The following is a 21,186-nucleotide window of genomic DNA, read 5'->3' as shown; positions in this document are numbered from 1 at the left end:
AAATAAATGATTTACTAATTTCAAATATTTATATTAATTTATACAGCAATAATATCAATTCATTAAAGAAAATACCACAGTGAATTAGTAAGATTTTAGTTTATAAATTTAAAAAATAATGGAAGAATGAAGGAAATCCCAGTCTTCTTTCCCGAACTCTAGGTACTAAAACTGTCAGATATATCAAGTTATGTGATAGGAGGGGGAGGAGCTGTTGTGTTGCTGCCAGCAAGTGCTCATGCAATTTCCCTCTCTCTCTCTCTCTCTCTCTCTCTCTCTCTCTCTCTCTCTCTCTCTCTCTCTCTCTCTCTCTCACTGAGACTCAAGATTTTTATAGTGCTTGTACTATATGTTTTTAATACTTTCAAATGATAATAACTGTAATTACAAAATTCATATTATGTGATAGTATTTTAAAGAAATACAATACTAATCTATCCATGTCACTTTTAATTAAGGTTAACTCACTCTCTCTTTTGCCACACAAGATAATAATGTGTCATAGTGGTAACTCCCTCCCTCTCTTTTGCTGGAAGCGTTATAAGTATTTTTTGAGAGAACAAAGAGATAAACACACTATCTCTCTCTCTCTCACCGAGATGAAAGAATTTTTATGGTACTAGAATGTAAAATATTTATTGATAATTTCAGTTATTTAATAATATAATAATAATAAAACTGTAATTACAAAATTCATAATGGTAGTATTTTAAAGAGATGAAAATGACCTTTCCATTTCACTTGTAAGGATAACGCCTCTTTTTTTACTGAGATGAGAGAATTTTTATGGTAGATGCACGTGTTTTTTATATTTTCAAATAATAATAATAATAGAAGTAGTAATAATACGATAACTAATTTCAAATTAAAATTCTTCCCTTCGTCTTTTTCTGTATCAATTTCCCTTCCTTCTCATAACTCCAGTGACGCTCGGAGCTGGGAAGTAACAATGCCATACAATGGTCAACGAATTTAATGGTTTTTATGTAATCTCTCTCTCTCTCTCTCTCTCTCTCTCTCTCTCTCTCTCTCTCTCTCCTTATTGAGATGAGATCATTTTCATGGACATGTATGTAATAAGTTTATCATTAATATTTTCCAAAAATAATACTATAACTGTAATTACAAAATTCATATGTGAGTATTTTAAATACAATAATCATTCCATTTCACTCTTTTAAATACTGTAAGGAGAACTCTCTCTCTCTCTCTCTCTCTCTTCTCTCTCTCGCTCTCTCTCTCTCTCTCTCTCTCTCTCTCTCTCTCTCTCTCTCTCTCTCTCTCCACAAGATACTTGTCTTAGTGGTAACTCTTCTCTTGGCTGCAAGTGTTGTAAGTACCTATATAAGTATATACCTTTAAGGGTACTAATGTTTAGGATTACTTTGAAATTATATTAATACAATCTCTAAGATTAATACAGTAATATGATGATAATTTAAGGTAAATTTGATGCAGGATGTTACATAAGGTATATACATTTGGTGTTTCTATTTCTTCCTTCTTTTATCTCTCTCGCTCTCAGCAAAAGAATTGATAGACAGACAAACATAATTGCTCAGTCTTTTCTTTCTCTCTTCTCTGGAGAAATATATGTATTTATGGGAGGGGAAAAAAAGTGTTGCCTACAGGCGTTCATTTCAATCTATTGAAATCGTAAGGGATTTTATTCTCTCTCTCTCTCTCTCCTTCCTCTCCCTCTCTCATCTCTCTCTCTCTCTCTCTGTCTATTGGCTGTTTATATATTTTTAATGGTAAAATGTTTAAGATTACTTTAAAATTATATTAATAATACCAATTCAATGGTATATTTGATGTAAGATAATACTTTAAGTAGACATTTGGTATTTGAACTTTCAAGATAGGCAGATATAGGTATTTTTAGAGGGGAGTTCTAACTATTCGCGGGTTTGAGCTATTCGCGTGGGTGTCTGGTACACATCTCCCGCGAATACAGGGGGAGCACTATCTTAAATATATATATATAATATATATATATATATATATAGATATATATAATATATATATCTATATATATATATATATATATATATATATATATAATATATAATATATATATACACAGTGGTTCCCCCGTATTCGCGGGGGATGCGTTACCAGACCCCCCGTGAATAGTTAGAACCCGCGAATGTTTGGAACCCCTATAAAAATGCTAAAAACAGCCTATTTTGTTAGTTAAAACTCAAGAAAAACCCACTAAAATTTTCATACATGGTTTTTTTAATAGTTTTATCACAAAAAGTGCATTTAATGATGAAATTCATAAAAAAAAAAACAGGAATTTGTGGATGTTTATCATAGAAAAATACCGCGAATGCGCGAATTTTCCGCAAATAATGCAGGGAAACGTTCCCGAGAGAAATCCGCGAATGTGTGAGTCCGCGAATCTGGAGAACACGAATACGGGGTCCACTGTGTATATATATATATATATATATATATATATATATATATATATATATATATATATATATATATATATATATATATATATATATATATATACATATATATATATACCATATATATATATATATATATATATATATATATATATATATATATATATATATATATATATATATATATATATATATATATATATATATATAGATATATATATATATATATATATATATATATATATATATATATATATATATATATATATATATATATATACACATATATATATATATATATATATATATATATATATATATCACTCGAGCTACAAATGTCCTTTAGTATCTAATTCGCTCTACCTTGGAATTGATATATTTTCATATATGTACTGAGGGGGAATTTTTAGTTGATAATAATTTCGTCCCCCCATAGGATCGAACCACCGTCCTGTTGGACGGGAAACGAAATCAGAAACGGACAGTGACGCTACCGAGTCTGCTAGCAGAGAGGCTATAAGTTTATATCGATTCTGACCATTACAAATCACCGTCGATCTTTGGTGTTTTTCGTAATTAGAATAGATATGAAACCCCCTCAACCATGCTAGCCGATTTGAGCATTTGACCAACACAGCCTTGTTATGAATACTTATCACATCACCGTGATTCATATAAATCATTCGAGCTACAAATGTCCTTTAATATCTAATTCGCTCTACATCGGAATTGATATATTTTCATATATGTACCGAGGGGGAATTTTTAGTTGATAATAATTTCATCCCCCCATGGGATCGAACCACCGTCCAGTTGGATGGGAAACGAAATCAGAAACGGACAGTGACGCTACCGAGTCTGCTAGCAGAGAGGCTATAAGGTTATATCGATTCTGACCATTACAAATCACCGTCGATCTTGTGTTTTTCGTAATTAGAATCTATATGAAACCCCCTCAACCATGCTAGCCGATTCGAGCATTTGACCAACGCAGCCTTGTTATGAATACTTATCACATCACCGTGATTCATATAAATCATTTGAGGTACAAATGTCCTTTAATATCTAATTCACTCTACCTCGGAATTGATATATTTTCATATATGTACCGAGGGGGAATTTTTAGTTGATAATAATTTTGTCCCCCCATGGGATCGAACCATCGTCCAGTTGGACGAGAAACGAAATCAGAAATGGACAGTGACGCTACCGCGTCTGCTAGCAGAGAGGCCGTAAGTTTATATCGATTCTAATTACGAAAAACACCGAAGATCGACGGTGATTTGTAATGGTCAGAATCGATATAAACTTATAGCCTCTCTGCTAGCAGACTCGGTAGCTTCACTGTCCGTTTCTGATTTTGTTTCCCGTCCAACTGGACGGTGGTACGATCCCATGGGGGACGAAATTATTATCAAGTAAAAATTCCCCCTCGGTACATATATGAAAATATATCAATTCCGAGGTAGAGTGAATTAGATATTAAAGGACATTTGTAGCTCGAATGGATTTACAGTAGTACCTCGAGATATGAAATTAATCCGTTCCAAGCCCTCCAAAAACACCCCATTAAATTTCATAATAAAGCTAAGTTGACCTATAAACAATGAAATACTACAACAATTTGGACCATTCAATACCTAAATTAAGACTAAAAATGCAAAACCCGTAAATAAACTATATTAGTGTACAAGAAATATTATTACTGTAACGTAAAATGTGGAAGCTTACCTTTTGAGTGAGGCTATGTACATACGTAACTATCCAAGGAAGATTGCTTCTGCCTACTTTTCACAATGTTCCTGTGTGAGCCTTTTCGGGGGGTGTCTTCTACAAATGATTGCACTTTATGAAAAGCGGCTTTAATTTCTGCCTTTTTTTTTTATGTAATATGTACGTACGTACACTTTAAAAAATATATACGTACGTACTACAACGTAACTATCCAAGGAAGATTGCTTCTGCCTACGTACTTTTCACAATGTTCCTGTGTGAGCCTTTTCGGGGAGTGTCTTCTACAAATGATTGCACTTTATGAAAAGCTGCTTTAATTTCTGCCGTTTTTTTCTTTTTTTTATTTTTTAACTTTTTTTTTTTTTACTTTACATAGTTGTTGTTGTTGTTGTTTTTTTTTTTTTTTTATATACAGAATTTCAACTTTCTTTTTTTGCACCTCATGACTCTGTTGGGCCTGGTGTCCATCAAAACCCTGTTCAACCAAATGCTCTCTCTGCAACTGATTTGGGTACTGAATGTTCGGCTGCTGACCTTCAACATAAACTTAAGTGCCTTGATTTTACGTACACTACAAAATTTCTTTTTTTGCACCTCATGACTCTGTTGGCCCTGGTGTCCATCAAAACCCTGTTCAACCAAATGCTCTCTCTGCAACTGATTTGGGTACTGAATGTTCGGCTGCTGACCTTCAACATAAACTGAAGTGCCTTGATTATACGTACACTACATACTGGTATGCATGTTGTAAATGATTGGTCTACACCCTCTGTTCAGCAGGGAGTGGAGATTCTACCAACCTTGCAAAGTTTCCAGTTATCCCATGAGAGAAACCTTGATCACTTATCCCATGTGAGAGATCTTGGTCACTTTTTTTTTTAAATATTACGTACACATTGACGATCCTGAAAACAAATACCGCGTACGTACTATAACAATGCTGGTACCGAGTGGCCAAGCCACGCCACCACGTGTACATAGTAGATGCATGATGGAAGGGACGCTGGCCAATAGGAGAGAAGGATTTCATGGCCATGACTAGCATCAGGAACCAATGGGAGAGCAGGAGGATGGTGGCGAGTCTACTAGTATACTAAGATGGCGGCGCGCGGCGCGATTTTCTAAATTGTTATCCGGGCGAATCTCGGACTTTCAGAAACCTTTCGTATCTTGAAAACTTTTCGTATGTAGAGCCATTAAATTTTTTGTATTTGTTTTTCGTATCTCGAGTTTTTCGTAAGTTGAGCCTTTCGTATCTCGAGGTACCACTGTATATGAATCACTGTCGAGCACCAGCTTGATGTGAGATTTCTTGGCTGGATTAAGTTTTTTCAGGGTGAGGAACACTGCCTTAGCTTCTAGTACATTGATATGAAGCTGGCAGAATGGAAGGGACCATGTTCCCTGTACCTTTTTGTACCGGATTTAACCTTCCCAACTGGTTAGTGATGCATCTGTGTATATCACTAAGGCTGGTGGAGGGAATTGCAGCGGAATTGTCTTTGACAAATTCTTGACTTCCGTTTAGGGATGGAGACACTTCCGTAAGATCGCCGGGATCGGAGCTTGCCTGTCCCGGGATCTTTTGTTCGCTTTTGAACGCCAAACCCGGTTTATGTCTTTTAGTTTGGCTTTCAGCAGGACGTCCATCACTGAAGCGAATTGGAGAGAACTTAAGATCCTTTCTTGGTTCCTCCAGGACATCTGTTTGCACATGAGAAATTGTCTGGTTGCCTTGGCTATTTCTCTCCTTTTCAACGGTGGGATTGATAGAGTATGCGAATCCAAATCCCATTGAATTCCCAGCCACTGGAAACGGGACGCCGGTGTTAGCCGGGACTTTGTCCTGTTTATCTGGAATCCTAGATATTCCAGAAAGTGGATGACTGTGGCGGTTGCGTTGCGGCAAACTTCGATGCTTGTGGCCCACACGAGCCAATCGTCCAGATAGGCTACTACCATGATTCCCTGAGATCTTAGTTCCTGGACCACTGTTTCCGCCAACTTTGTAAATACCCTGGGGGCTATGTTGAGCCCGAATGGCATTACTTTGAAGGAGTAGGCTTGATTTCCTAATTTGAAGCCTAGGAACGGGCGGAAGTGTCTTGCTATCGGGACATGATAGTAGGTATCTGTAAGATCTATAGAGGTATGACGGCCCCACGGGGAAGTAAGGTCCGCACCTGCGAAATGCTCAGCATCTGGAACTTGTCGCAGTGAATGAATAAGTTTAGACGGGACAAGTCTAAGATTATCCTTCGTTTGTCTGAGTCTTTCTTTGGCATGCTGAACAAGCGACCTTGAAATTTTAAATGTTTGACTCTTGACACTACTTTTTGAAGGAGATCTTGGGAATACTCTATCAAATCCGCTGTTGGTTCCTGGTGGAAGGTGTTGGGTGGGGGTGGACCTTGGATCCAACTCCAGCCCAGACCTTTGGACACAATACGTTGGGCCCAATTGCTGAACCTCCAACGTTGATGAAAGAGGTACAGCCTCCCTCCTACCTGGAGATTCTCATTGGGTTGCTAAGGGGCGACCTCCTCGCCCTCCGCGTGAACCCTTGCCCTTGCTGGCTGCCCTTCCGCCGCCTTGCTGACGAAAGGCACCTCTAGCCCTGCTACCCCTGCCGAACCTATTGAAGGCCTAAAACGCTTGGTTTTCAAACGTTGGGTTGAAGGCCGGGGATACAGCGAAAGAGGTTGAAGCCTGCGGCTGTTGTGGCTGTGTCAACAGCACGAACTGCTGTTTTGGTTGGGCCTTAGAGGTTGATGGTTGGGGAACTTGAACTGCTTGGACCAAATTTTGTTGTTGAGGAGCCTGGAAGGGCTGGAACTTCCTAGGCTTCTTCTTAGATCTAGGGTTCGATGCGGAAGACTCCGGTTTCCTTTTGGAGACCAGTCCCCACCGAACTCTTAAACTTTGGTTGAACCGTGCCACCTCATGTTGCACCTCGTTTACTGCTGAGGCCGGAAAGAGGTCAGGGCCGCATATTGATGAGGCCGGAAGCTTGTTGGGTTTATGACGGATCGTGAATTCCGACAGTACATGCTTCCTATAATTTCTCCTAGCCACAACAAAATCATACAAGTCACATTGCATCATCGACAATAGTGACTTAGCGATGATCTTGAACAACGGCTCCTGTGCATAGATAAGAGCCGCTGCTTCTGTCATGACTAGCGAGTTGAAGGATTTCCCAAGTCGCGTCCTGGCATCGAATTCTGTCTGGATGAGACCATCAGACAGCCTGGGTAGTCTCTCACTAAACAGTGAGATGGCGCAGTCCGGTTTTAGTTTCCTAACTGAAAAGGTGGCTGGGAAATCTACCCAGAGGTCATCTGTTCCGGGGAGTAGGAGTGAGGTTGGTTCTGTCTCCCGGAGCTGTGGCATAGGCTCATCTCTCATTGCTGCTTGCAGAGGGAGTTCTGCCACTTTAGATGTGAACGGGATAGGAGTATCCTCGTCCACAGTAAAGATTGTGAAGGGACTTCTGAATGCCGTAACCTTAGTGTTTACACATTGCCATTCTTCCAGGTTACGGATCCAATCTTCTTGTGCTTGGTCCCGAGAGAGGATAACTGTGTCTTTTGGGACCTTATCCTCTCTTATCAAGGCAGATTCCGTGAGGCGGACATAGCCTGTGAAAGGGGCGTGCCTGCAGCCCTCAATCGTAAGCATTCCGTTCACGAAAGGTGCATAGGAGGCCACTCTCCATGGGTTGCTCAGGTGAAAGGGAGGGAGAGTGGAAGAGTCCGGCATGAGCGAGCCTTGGGCTGCTTGACCGGCTTGCTGAAGCCCCGACACTACGCCTTGCTGGAGACCTGGAACAATATTCTCCTGCGTCACCAGCCTATCCGAGATGGCTTGGATAGACTGTCCCGAAGCATCTAGAGAGGTGGATATATGGGCAAGTATCTCTTGAAACTTGGTTTGCACCAAGTTTCCGACCATATTGCCCATTTGTTGCATTATATTGGAGGTAAAGGTCTCCTGGTCAAAGGAGGAGGGCTCTGCCTTCTCCTTGGGTACCTTGGATCTCACTCTTTTGGAGGTGGATGCCACAGGGTCAGCGGAGGAAGAGTGAGCTCTTTCCTTAGAAGACTTAGTCTTCGACCCTTTGGAGAGAGACTCGTGCTTAACCTTGTCCGCTCCGGGATGGTGAGCCGGGGCTTTACGGACTTGGCTGGTACCTGACTTTCTTAGTAGGGGCTTTGGCAGCGATTTAGAGTCCCGCTTGCCCCTGACTTTAGGGATCGCCAAAGTAGATTTCGATCGGACCGACAGAAATCCCCCGGAGAATCCCTGGAAGGAGGTAGAAGAAGAAGAAGAAGAAGAAGAAGCTCTAGATGTGCCCAAGGGGAGGCCTTGAGCACCTACAAACCTGCCTCACTAGCAATCTTACCGTTGCCCACGCCGTCCACCGTCGTGGGCTCAAGGTCGAGATCCAGTGCCGTGACTTCTTCTGTGACCTCCTGCGCTGACGCCTCCTCTGGGGGCTGGGAAACAGCTTCCTGAATCGAAGCGATCAGGGGAGCTGCCACTTCGGGGTCTACGTAGCCAGTGCTCTTCCCTCCTGGGAAGATAAGCGTAGCCATCTCTTGTGAAAGAATGTAGGGCTGGGCCTTGGCTACATTACGTCCGAATCCCCCCACCCATACCTTGAGGGTGGAGAGAGCAGCGTCCCGGACCGACTGAGCTCCCTGTAAGAGAAGGGTTAGTGTTAAAACTTAAACTTAACTCGTATTACATTGTAACTTAACCCTTAAACGCCGAAGCGGTAAAAAAAAAAAATGTCTCCTGTGTGGCCGGAGGTGTTTCAGAGTGAGCGCGGAAGCGGAAAAAATATTTTTTTCAAAAAATCACAGCGCGCTTAGTTTTCAAGATTAAGAGTTCATTTTTGGCTCCTATTTTTGTCATTGCCTGAAGTTTAGTAGGCAACCATCAGAAATGAAAAAAATTATCATTATCATATATAAATAATGCGATATATGATAGCGCAAAAACGAAATTTCATATATAATTGTATTCAAATCGCGCTGTGCGAAAAACGGTTAAAGGTAACAAGTTACTTTTCTTTTCGTTGTAATGTACACTAAATTGCGATCATTTTGGTATATAACACATTGTAAAACGATAAAAGCAACACAGAGAAAATATTATCACAAAATAATGCATGAATTCGTAACGCGCGGATGGAAACAAATATTTTTTTCAAAAATTCACCATAAATCTAAATATTGTCCTAGAGACTTCCAATTTCTTTCAGAATGAAGACAAATGATTGAATATTACTATACTATAAGAATATTAGCTTACAAATGCAGTTTTCGACCATATCTGACGAGTCAAAGTTGACCGAATGTCAAATTTTTTTTGTATATTTTTTTATATGCAATTATTTCGGAAATAAGAAAAGCTACAACTTTTAAATATTTTTCGTTTTATTCTACATGAAATTGTGCACATTTTCATATATAAAACTCTATGAAATGCCTAATATGAAACGGAGCAAATATTCCGAGAATGGGACGTACACATTTCGGAGGTTTGTGGCGGAGAATCCGCGCGCGGAGGGAAGGAAAGTTTTTTTTTAAATTCACCATAAATTTAAATATTGTGCTAGAGACTTCGAATTTGTTTCAAGATGAAGATAAATGACTGAATATTACTAGACTGTAAGAGTTTTAGCTTACAATTGCGTTTTTCGACCATTTGGGTAGAGTCAAAGTTGAACGAACGTGGTTTTTTTCTATTTATCGTGATTTATATGCAAATATTTCAAAAATGAGAAAAGCTACAACCTTCAATTATTTTTTGTTGTATTCTACATGAAATTGCGCACATTTTAATATATAAAACTTTATGTAACGGCTAATTTAAAATGGTGCAAACATTACCACAATCGCACGTATGATTTTTTCGGAAGAGTTACCGCGCGGACGTAAAGAAAATGTTATTTTTTTCATAAATTCACCATAAATCGAAATATTGTGCTAGAGACTTCCAATTTGTTGCAAAATGAAGGTAAATGCTTGAATATTACTAGAATATAAGCGTTTTAGCTTACAATTGCGTTTTTCTACCATTTCTGTAGAGTCAAAGTTGACCGAAGGTTGAAAATTTGTCACTTATCATTGTTTATATGAACATATTTCAAAATTGATAAAAGCTACAACCATGGGTTGTTTTTAGTTGTATTGTGCATGAAATTGCGCACATTTTCATATATAAAACTTTATGTCCACAATCGCATGTATGATTTTTTTCGGAAGAGTTACCGCACGGACGTAAGGAAAAAGTTTTTTCATAAATTCACCATAAATCGAAATATTGTGCTAGAGACTTCCAATCTGTTGCAAAATTAAGGTAAATGATTGAATATTACTAAAATATAAGAGTTTTAGCTTACAATTGCGTTTTTTGACCATTTCGGTAGAGTCAAAGTTGACCGAAGGTTGAAATTTTGGCACTTATCGTTATTTATATGAAAATATCTCAAAACTGATAAAAGCTACAATCATGAGTATTTTTTTGTTGTGTTCTACATAAAAATGCGCACATTTTCATATATAATACTCCATGTAACGGCTAATTTAAAATGGTAAAAAAATTATGTCAAAGTGACGAGATAATTTCCAAGATGTGTCACAGATACTTTTTAGTGCGGCAAGAAAGAAATTCGCGCTTGCGCGCCTGCGTAACGATTGTAAACAAAACAACACCTTGATCCGTGAACTCCCAGCATCCCCCAAGGCACGTGATTCAAGAGTTTTCGGCTGGTAGGCCTAAAAGTATTTTTCCGCGAATTTTTAAAAAAATTTTGTATGTCGACGTAAAATACGTCCAGTCGGCGTTTAAGGGTTAACTTAAACGGCATATCATTGACATATATTACATTGGTCCTCATTGTATATCATGTATACCCCGGAGAGTCGCCTACCTCGGAGGAGACTCGTTCCACGAGATCGTAGCAGGTGACACAGTTCTCATGGTGCCACACTACTGACCCGTCGAGGTGGACCGCGCAGGTGGCGTGGGTCCGGCAGACATTGTGCCCACAGGGAATTTGGATGACGGCGTTGCAGCCAGTCTCCATACAATGGGTGGCCTCTAAAAAGAATGATACATGAGTACCATTGATAACCTTCCGGACTATGTCCGTGGTTGATATGCCATAACGCCGGAGTGTTCCGGTGTTGTAGAAATTATGTTCCAGTCTCGGCCTTCTCTTTGCCATGTACCATGCCGAAGAGTCCGGTAGAGCTAGTAGTAAGTAGCTAACAGTGTTTGTGATGACGCCGGAGAGCAGAAAAATACTGAACTCAGGGTAGCTACTACTACCGTACGCCGGAGTAAGGAGTAGTCCGAGCAGGTATCGGGTGTAGAGATGGTAGAGACCGGGTAAGGAGGCGGAGCCTGGTAACTCCGCCGTAATAACTTAGGCTAAAAGGAAGGGAGTATCTCCCGGAGAAGCGTGATGGCTCCGTAAACTTAAACTAAAGCAGATATATTAAAGACATACATGCAATACATATAAGAACCCCACTATGAGGCCGGAGCTGGTAGGAGGGGGTGACTAAGACAGGGGTATAGACCCAGAGAGCCAAGGAGAGCCGAGCTCCCCCGAGCCTGGTGGCCGGCTGAGGCTAGGGCAAGCAGAGGCCCCCCCCCTCTGGGGTGAGAGCGGCAGGGTAGAGAACTCGCGGACCGAGAGTCCATGTGGGGACCTCCTCCCATCCCCCGAAGGGGTACTCGGATCGGCTGCTAGCGACAACGTGAGCGAGACATCACCCCACATAGGTGGGGGATATGGGGGGAGGGGGAGGAGTACGGGAGCTGGATGGCTACTACGCGGTCACCTGGACCTCTCACGGCCGGGTGTGAACACACCCTTGGTGAAGAAGGCCAGGCGGTAAGAAGGCCTACAGGCCAAATGGAGCCGTCTCACAGACATGGAAATAAATTAATAAACTAGCACACAAGGGGGAAAGGAAATAAAATGAGGCAGAGAGAAAGAGAGACGTCCTGGAGGAACTAGGCTGAACCAACCGAGAAGGGTGGTCAAGACCTGGAAACTCCGAGCAGCTAGCCTAGTGTCGTGACGAATAAACGCGGGACAGGCGGTCAGGGTGTGCAAGGACTGAGGAGAGGACCAGGGTCCATACAGAGGTGCCTAACAAAGGTAGCCTAACCAACAAGAAACATGCATGCATGAAAACTGAGTTGGTAGGTTGCCGACAGGCTATGAAGCGAGAACATGTGCTCGGACAATATCCCCCGTGTAGTAGCTAAAAACGTCACTAAATGCATCACTGGTAAGCATAAAAAGATACTGCTAGGTAATAATCAAGTTCACATGGTATAGGAGACCGCGTGGGACATGAAACAAGGCAACACAAAGGAGCGAGCCACTATGGTGGCGCGGGGCTGGCGCCGCATGGGCTACCGACTCATAAAAACCTAAATAATTCGGTTAAATGTGCCAAGGGCAGCCCCTAAATAGTGTCAACTATTAATAGCAGTATACTTAACTTGGGTGCAGTAACAGCTTGACGTTCCATGATGGTAATAAAAGGGTTCCAGAGCGAGAACACAACACAGCAAAGAAAAACGTGTGTGCAGCGTGGTCGTGCTATTAAAGGAATGACATCAGAGGCGCTAGCCGTAGCGGTAGCGGGTAGTGAGCCTTAGGTCGGCTCCTCTCTAGTTGAGGTTTTTGAAGAAGGAAGAGGCTAAATGGAAAAGGACCTGTGGTAGTGGTTTCACTCGCCCCAGAAACCATACCGACACCTTGTAATAAAGGTGAGCGAGCCAGAATAATCTGGCATTTCCAATTTAGCTTTTCTCTGGTATTATAGCAATATTTTACCTTAGAAATAAGTGCAGGCTGAGCCCAGAAAATGTCTGATGAATATAATTGAAAAACTTCGTAACCACGGAATGTCGTGAGCCGAGACCGTCGTAACCCAGGGGACTGCCTGTATATGAGTTTTGTCTTTTAAAATAAACTTGTGCAACAATTGTAAATATAATTTATTTTATAAAAATGTGATTCAATTATTATATAAATAAAAATTTTACTAATTGGGCATGACTGAACAACCTATTCTCTTGAACATGTGAAGGGCCATTACAAAGACTTCGAATGGACATACGTACTGCTCTTGTATTAGTTATGCCAAAAAAAAAAAAATACCCTGTACGTAATACATTTTTCACACAGTTAAACATAAAAGCATGAAAATTTATAACAAAAAGCTCAAGTTTCATTAACAAAATGAGTTTTAATTAACTCCCAAATTAATGAAATATAACCATGTGAAGTCTTTGTAAATGCATTTTTCGAGTGTCAGGTGTTGATGGACATGAACGGACATGAAAAACATCATTTTTGTTCATGTGGGGGACAGTTACAAAAGCTGCCTTTATCATATTTATGTACAAAAATAAACATGCTTATATGTATAATATTTTTCATACACATTTTAAACATAAATGCATGAAAATTATTAATCAACACATCGATTGCTAAATTTGCACCTTTTTAACTCTATTTTTGGAAGAGCGGCAGACAAGAACGAACATGAAACATCCTTTTTCATACACATTTTAAACATAAAACCATGAAAATTTATAAATCGACATATTGATTGCTAAATTTGCATCTTTTTCACTTGATACTTTAAAAAGAGTGTCAAGCAGCGGCATAGAACAGTGTCATGGCCAGATAGTTTATTCTAATACCCATGTAATAACTCTCAATAATAATTTGGAATATCATTTGCTTAAACCTTGACTATGGTCTGAACAGTAGTTTTACACATTTTTCATGCCTGATTTGATAACCTTACAGGTTATCAAAGTCTTAACTTTTTCAGAATACTTAACGATGTCATATTTATTTCCAATGATATCGTCTTCCTCTTCATAACCCTTTCGGTACCGCATGACGCATAGTATGTGTGTGTGTATACACATACACACACACACTATACATGTACAGTATATAACATTTACTTTTACTTCTCGCCATATCAACCCATGAATTTTCCCCTTTTTCTGGGGATTTTGTTGAAAAAATAATGCAGCTCTCTCATTAGCCCATGAACATAGTTTTCATCACATCATAAAAGATGAACATAGAGTTTTCATCACATCATAAAAGAAAAAAAAAAAAAATATATGCATCCCCAGGCGTAAGGAAAAGTGCATCCCCAAGCGCTCTATTTATCCCTGAAAAAACGTCACGAAAGTCTGGCAACAATGTTGGATGATGATCCTCGAATATGTTGGTAACATATGACAACCCACCTTCCACCTCTCATTCTTCCGCGTCATTGTCACTTATTTCATCACTTGAGAGCTTGTCACCACTCTCATACTCTTCCTCAGAAGGAACATATTCCTTGGAAGAGATATTACTGTTCTCACTCATGGTTTTGCAGTAAAAATGCAAATAAAACGAAGAAAATCATCCAAGAAAACGAAGAAAATCGCGAAAAAACAAGCATGAACTCAACCATGACTGTGCATAAACTGCTGAGGAGGTTGTGACGTCATAGCCAAGAATGTCCACGATTGGCTGAAAAAAAGTATTAGGAGCTTAGCGTGTGTTAGTACAGCCTACCCATGCCTGCAGAAACCATTAGGAGACATAACCCAACACTACGAGCTATCTTATTGAGCTATGGAGTTATGACGACGTATATACGTCATGAGAGCATCACTGCACCTTCCTTGACGTCGTAGAAACGTCACGGTCCCAAAGGGGTTAATGGGACGTAGTATTCTCACATTTAGGAGCCACGATGAATAACGTCAGTCAAAACACACTAAGGTGACAAAGTATCAAGCAGCAAGTACCTATCTGGATGAACTCAAACACTGGAGTGATGGGATGCTGCTCTATCAACTCGGCAGTTGTGGGTTGTTTAGTATTCCTGTGCCGGGCATATGCGTGAGTGACCTAGGGGCCAGGCAGCAGGCAGGTCATTCTCTGTCAAGTACAGCACAGTACACAAAAAAACTAGTTCTCGTCACGGTACTTATGCCAACAGCAATCAAGCAACGATTGCCATTAGACACAGTATGGAGTCATTAGATATAATGTAAAAAATACCATAAAATAACATAATTTTATGAATATTTTTGATGACTGCCGTAAAACCGAATACCGGAAAGAGATTACACCACTAACTGAGGGTTGGCTATATTGGTAAGTATTATATAAAATCAATTTTATTATAAAAATATATATTTTTTTAGTCTACTTTTTCTGTTAATTTTGTAAATTGAAAGAAAAAGGCTTTACGTAATTGGAAAATGAGCAGCCTTTTGTGGTGAAGTTAGGATGCTTAAGTGGTGTTGTGCTTTTAAGCATCAATGATTGGTTATTTAAAACTACACGTTTCGTAACATACTATCTCACTGGCACCCTTTTGTGGTGATTTTAGGATGCTTAGGTGGTACGTTGCTTTGAATTGTCAATGGTTGGTTATTTAAAATCTGTAATACGTATTTAGCAATTTCAGGTTAGATTTCAAATAATTCATTATTGTTAAGTCCATTTTATTCTTTTCTTACAGACTAACCAAAATATAGCAAGGAAGGAACAGGATCAAGTGTCATATCTGAGAGAGGACCCCAAAGACGACAGCTGTAGTTCAAGAAGACTTAATTCTGGTATGAGGGGTTTGAATAAAGCAGAAAAGTCAGCTTGGTCAAATAACACCCCGGCAAGCCAGCACGAAAAGAGCGATAGACAGGTGAGGCCTGATTGGCAAGAAAGGTCATGGCCAGATACACTGAAAAACAGTGATAGAAGAGATGACTTTACCTCAGAAATTGCAGGTTATAAACAAGAAGGCCCTTGGAAATCTGAGGCATCTGAGAAAACTGGCTCTGTACAGTCACAAAGCCTCCTGGGTGAATTTCCCCAACCTTCAAGTCTCCTTGGGCAGTATCCTCCATCAGTAGGGAAAGATGTTATCCAAGCACTTTCAGAATTTGGTGCCAACAAAAGCCAAAATAGTCAGCCAACAAAGATGGTACAAAGTAAAGTATCAGGTGGACAGCAAGTTGATTTGGGGCTAAGCCAAAATCATGAAGGGCATAGGGCTGAATTTGGACCAGTTTCAGGCCAGAATGGACAGCGGCAAGAGTATATTGGTAACCAAGGCCAACGACCAGATTATGGGCCAAGCCAACGGTCTGAATTTGGAGGAGGGCAACGACCTGATTATGGCTCAGGACAGCGCTCTGATTATAGGCCAAATTTTGGCCCTGATAAACGATCAGATTTTGGACCTAACCAAGGGCCCGGGGGGCGATTTGATTTTGGTCCAAATCAAAGTCGAGGGGGACCTTGGGCATCAGACATTCCACTTTCAAAAGGACAGAATGAACATTGTCCTGATTATGGAACAAACAGAAGTCAGAGTGGACAGTGGGGAGACTTTACATCTAGTAGGACCCAGGGTGGGCACAGGGGTGATATGTGGAACAATCGCTCTGAGGGTCAGTCAAGAAGCAATTTTTGGGGTTCTGAAAAGGATCCAGCAAATAGTTCATACATGGGATCAGCAAGGTCACGCATGGGAGAAAGAGATTATGGGTTGTCAGGTTATGATAATGGGATGAGGGATGGGGCATTTGCCGGTGGACCCGACATGTGTAGTAGCAGTACTGGGTCACATCGAGGTAATTGGCTAAAAGATGATGACAGACTAAGTACAGGAAGATCACGTCCTGGTTTTAAGTTCTAATTTATTTTATTGGTGACGCATTTATTTTCTTAGGCTAGTATTATTGAGGGCTAAGATGTCTTTTAGGACTAATATAGATTACTGTAGATGTGAGCCATGCAGTTTTGTGCTAGAATTATAAATAGATTAAGAAAGATTTTTAAGAGAGTTTTGCACCCTTTTTAATCAGCTATTTTGAGTTAGTCGTATTCCAATAGATTCAAAGCAGTAGCATAATGTTTTTTGTTATTAATGTGCATAAGGTCACGGGTATTTTCAATATCTAAACCTTCTTAGAAGTTTAATGTTGTCTTTTTTTGTGTTGTAATTTTCATTGGTATATCATTTAAAGATTTTTGTATCAAGTGTTGTTACATGTATGCAGAATATTCATTTTTAATTTTGGTTATTGACTTAAATGAAAAAAATTATACTTAATGCATACACATTACTCAAGTGATTAAGGTATTAGTATGGTTTTGCTTTGCATTGTACAATGTAATTCATTCAGAATTTCTTTTAGTGTTATTTATTCATTTCTTGCTGTTTACTTTTGATTATTGATTGAATGTAATAACACCTAGTAGGTTTTTCAGACTACTGTAATAGTACATTTTTATAAGAAATGCTAAATACATATGGAAGAGAAGGATTGAATACTTTTATGATTTATAATTACTATAAAGCTGAAACCTTCTCCTCTGGTAAAGAGACTTAATCATTCTCTTTAGGTTTTGTTACAATGTCATGAACTTCAATATGTAAATGTGCAATTATTGTTACACATATTTATGTACAGGTACCATAGTTGCAAAAAAACCCCAAATATACAAAAAATCAAGAGTATAGTCATTTAATAGCCCTTAAAATCAAGAAATTTGTAAATGTGCATTTGAATGTGTATTCCACGCCATTATTAAGTTTGCATTGTAAATTTAATATTTTATTGATTTTCCTGCATAAATGTTGCAGTGATGCGGGAGGGTCACTGAATGATTGCATGATTAAACAGTTTATTACCAGTGCTGGAATAGGCTTGATATGGTATATGTAATATAAACAGACAGGAAAATGCTTACCCCTATTAGATCAAAACAAGCGCTATTATTACTACTGTATATAGTGCCATACAACACATAGATTGCATAGCATATAAAACTTACAAGAGTTATAAATACAACTTTGACATGAATTGTCAAAAATATCTGAGATTGTTAATGATGTCTAACTCACGTCCCTTAACTCTATCTCATTATAACTTAAATTTAATTGGAATTTCTCATATTTTTATTCTTCAGTTGTCTCCTCTTGAATTATCCAGACTGATATTTTGTTAATGAACCATGCACAACTAAGTATGGCTTTGATTGCTCTTAGAATGCGACGTAAAAAAAGGAATGTAAAGAAAAATTGGCAGTAAATAGAGCATAAGACCCCGTCGACACGGTTGAGCTTTGGTCGACGAACTTTGTCCGATGTGACGTCAAAAGCGGAGAAACAGCGAGAAAAGTCAGAACTTTGCCGCGGTTTCTCCGCTTCTGACTTCACATCGAACAAAATTCGTCGAGCAAAGCTCGGCCGTGTGGACGGGGCCTAAAAAAGTTGAAGATGGACACTAATGGGAGAGGCCTCTGAAATGCAGCAGTGAAGGATCTGGTGTCATGTTGGAGATGAAGGTGAATCAAGGTATAAAAAGGGTAATTGAAGAGAAGAGGCAAACCACCTAAGCCTGTCAGAAGACAAGCAGAGAAGAGGATAGAGAAGTATACAAGAAATAAAGGAGATAGGTGGCAAGGGCTAAGAAGAGGACTTTTGGGTAATAGAAGAAGCTGAATGCAAGAGAAAGAAAGAAAAAGTAAACTGATTAGGATAGTCAAGTGGATACAGAACTGTGGTAAAGAAGTGAAAAGGGCAAATAATACAATTGGTAAAAATTAAGAAATGGCAAATATATACGTACGGTAAAAATAAGGGAATGAAAAGGAACTTAATGTTGCTAACAGTAGTGAGTGGCGGACTGGGTTCGTAATGTTGTTATTACTGGCATATATTAATAATGACATAATGAATTCAGCACAGAATTACCATTGAATTAGATTTATGTATATTGTGTGACTTCAACATAAAAGCAGGTAGATGATAAAGGAGGAATATATTACAAGAGTGCCTCAGGTTACGAAATTAATCCGTTCCGAAGCGGCCTTCGTAACCTGATTTTTTTTTATCTAGAACTACCTTTTACATGTAAATTGTCTAATTCATTGCAAGCTCTACAAAAACACCACAGTAAATTTTATAATAAAAGCTAAATTGATCAATAAACAATGAAATACAACATTTTGGACCATTCAATAACTAACCTAACCGTGACTGTACCTGTAAATAAAGTGTATTAGTGTACAGGGTACAAGAAATAATGTACATACATGTACGTATGTAGTAAAAGGTGGAACCTTACCTTTCAAGTGAGGCGATGTCCGAAAGTGGCGACAGAGGAGGAGGACAAATGGCAGAAAACATGAACACTTAACTTTACGAAACACTAAAAAATGGCAGAAAACATTAACATTAAACTTTATGAAACACATTAACAAATGGCCGAAAACACTAACACTTAACTTTATGAAAAACTTAAAATTAATTTTTTTTTGCCTTTTTCTGATTTTTTAAATTTGTTTACTTTTTTAACAAATTTCAATTTCTTCACCACTTCCAATTTTCTATTTTTTTTTGTATCACTTGGACCTTCCTGTTTGCTTACTACTAAAGGCCTCTTTAAAAAATAACTATCCAAAGAAGATTGCTTATACCTGCTTTTCAAAATGTTCCTGAAACGACTCGGGCAAACGTCATCGAACTGCGCAAGCATACAACCTGTGTAAGCCTTTTCAGGGTCTCTTTTCTATAAATGTTTGCATTTTATGAAAAGCAGCCAGAACATCCTTAATTTCTACCGTTGTCATAGGGTCCTCCTCCTTGCTGCTGCTAGAGAACTCTTCTTGAACGACGTTATGTTGCATGGCCTCCAACTCCTTCAGGTCATCCGTCGTAAGCTTCTCTTGGTGCTCCTCGAGAAGGTCATTGATGTCGTTCTCGTCAACGACCAGCCCCATGGACTTGCTGAGTGCAACAACTCGTCAAGATCTGGTTGCCGAACAGTTTCAGGATCGTCAACTGTTTCTGAATCCGCATCAGCTTCGCCCAACTTGAATCCCCCGAAGTCTCGGGCGAATACGGCATCAGGCCAGAGTTTCCTCCGCGAAGAATTTAAGGTTCACCTCGAAATGCTCCTTCCAAAATTCACGCAAGGTGAGGTGTGTGGTATCGGTGATGTTGAAACATCTCTTGAAAAGATGTTTTGTACACTTCTTGAAGTTCGATATTACACTTAAGCGGAAGATAAAGAACCTTGATGAAAGAATACTCCACTAGGATATCTTCCTTGAGGCCAGAAGGGTGAGCAGGGGCATTGTCCAACACCAGCAGACATTTCAGAGGGAGGCACTTCTCTTCCAAGAATTTCTTCACTGTCGGGCCGAAACACAGATTTACCCACTTGGTGAACAAAAGTCTCGTTACCCAGGCTTTTGCATTAGCCCTCCACATCACCAGAAGTGTCTCATTTAGCACTTTGTGGGCCTTGAAGGCTCAAGGAGTCTCCGAATGATAGACCAGTAGGGGCTTCACCTTACAATCCCCACTGGCGTTAGAGCAAAGTGCAAGAGTAAGTCTGTCTTTCGTAGGCTTATGCCCGGGTAGCTTCTTCTCTTCCTCCATGATGTATGTCCGACGAGGCATTTTTCTCCAAAAAAGGCCAGTCTCATCACAGTTGAAGACTTGCTGAGAACTGTAGCCTTCCTTGATCGTCATCTCGTCGAACGTCTCAAGAAAGGCTTGGGCCGCTTTCATGTCCGAGCTGGCAGCTCCCCATGCCGCACCACCGAATGGATGCCAGTCCGTTTGCGAAATTTATCAAACCAACCCCGAGAAGCCTTGAAGTCGGGGGTTTGCGTCGATGTCCCTTCTCCTGCGTCGGCTTTGGCTGAGCACTCAGATCACTGAAAATGGCGCTGGCCTTCTGGCAGATTGCCATCTCGGGTATCGTATCACCAGCGATTTCCTTGTCCTTAATCCATACAAGAAGCAGCCTCTCCATCTCATCATGCACGTGGCTCCTCTTGTTGGACAAAATAGTCACACCCTAGGAAGGTGTAGCTGCTTTGATGGATTCCTTCTACTTAATTAAGGATGGTGCCCATCGTCGACGGATTTCGCCCGTATTC

General features: G+C 39.8%; 1 protein-coding gene across 1 annotated transcript in view; it reads left to right on the top strand.

Annotated features, from left to right (window-relative positions):
* LOC135208665 (uncharacterized) overlaps window positions 1-17,747 on the top strand; it is an 81,328-nt gene extending 63,581 nt beyond the window's left edge. Inside the window, exon 7 of the mRNA XM_064241098.1 lies at window positions 15,746-17,747. Coding sequence (XP_064097168.1) covers window positions 15,746-16,924 — 1,179 coding nt within the window. The 3' untranslated portion in view covers window positions 16,925-17,747. The remainder of the gene's footprint in view (window positions 1-15,745) is intronic.
* Window positions 17,748-21,186: the final 3,439 nt, after the last annotated feature.

This window comes from Macrobrachium nipponense, chromosome 11 (genome assembly GCF_015104395.2).
Source record: "Macrobrachium nipponense isolate FS-2020 chromosome 11, ASM1510439v2, whole genome shotgun sequence".
In the NCBI taxonomy this organism is placed as follows: Eukaryota; Metazoa; Arthropoda; class Malacostraca; order Decapoda; family Palaemonidae; genus Macrobrachium; species Macrobrachium nipponense.
The sequence above is the reverse complement of the archived record's forward strand: the minus strand, read 5'-3'. Positions and strand labels throughout refer to the sequence as shown.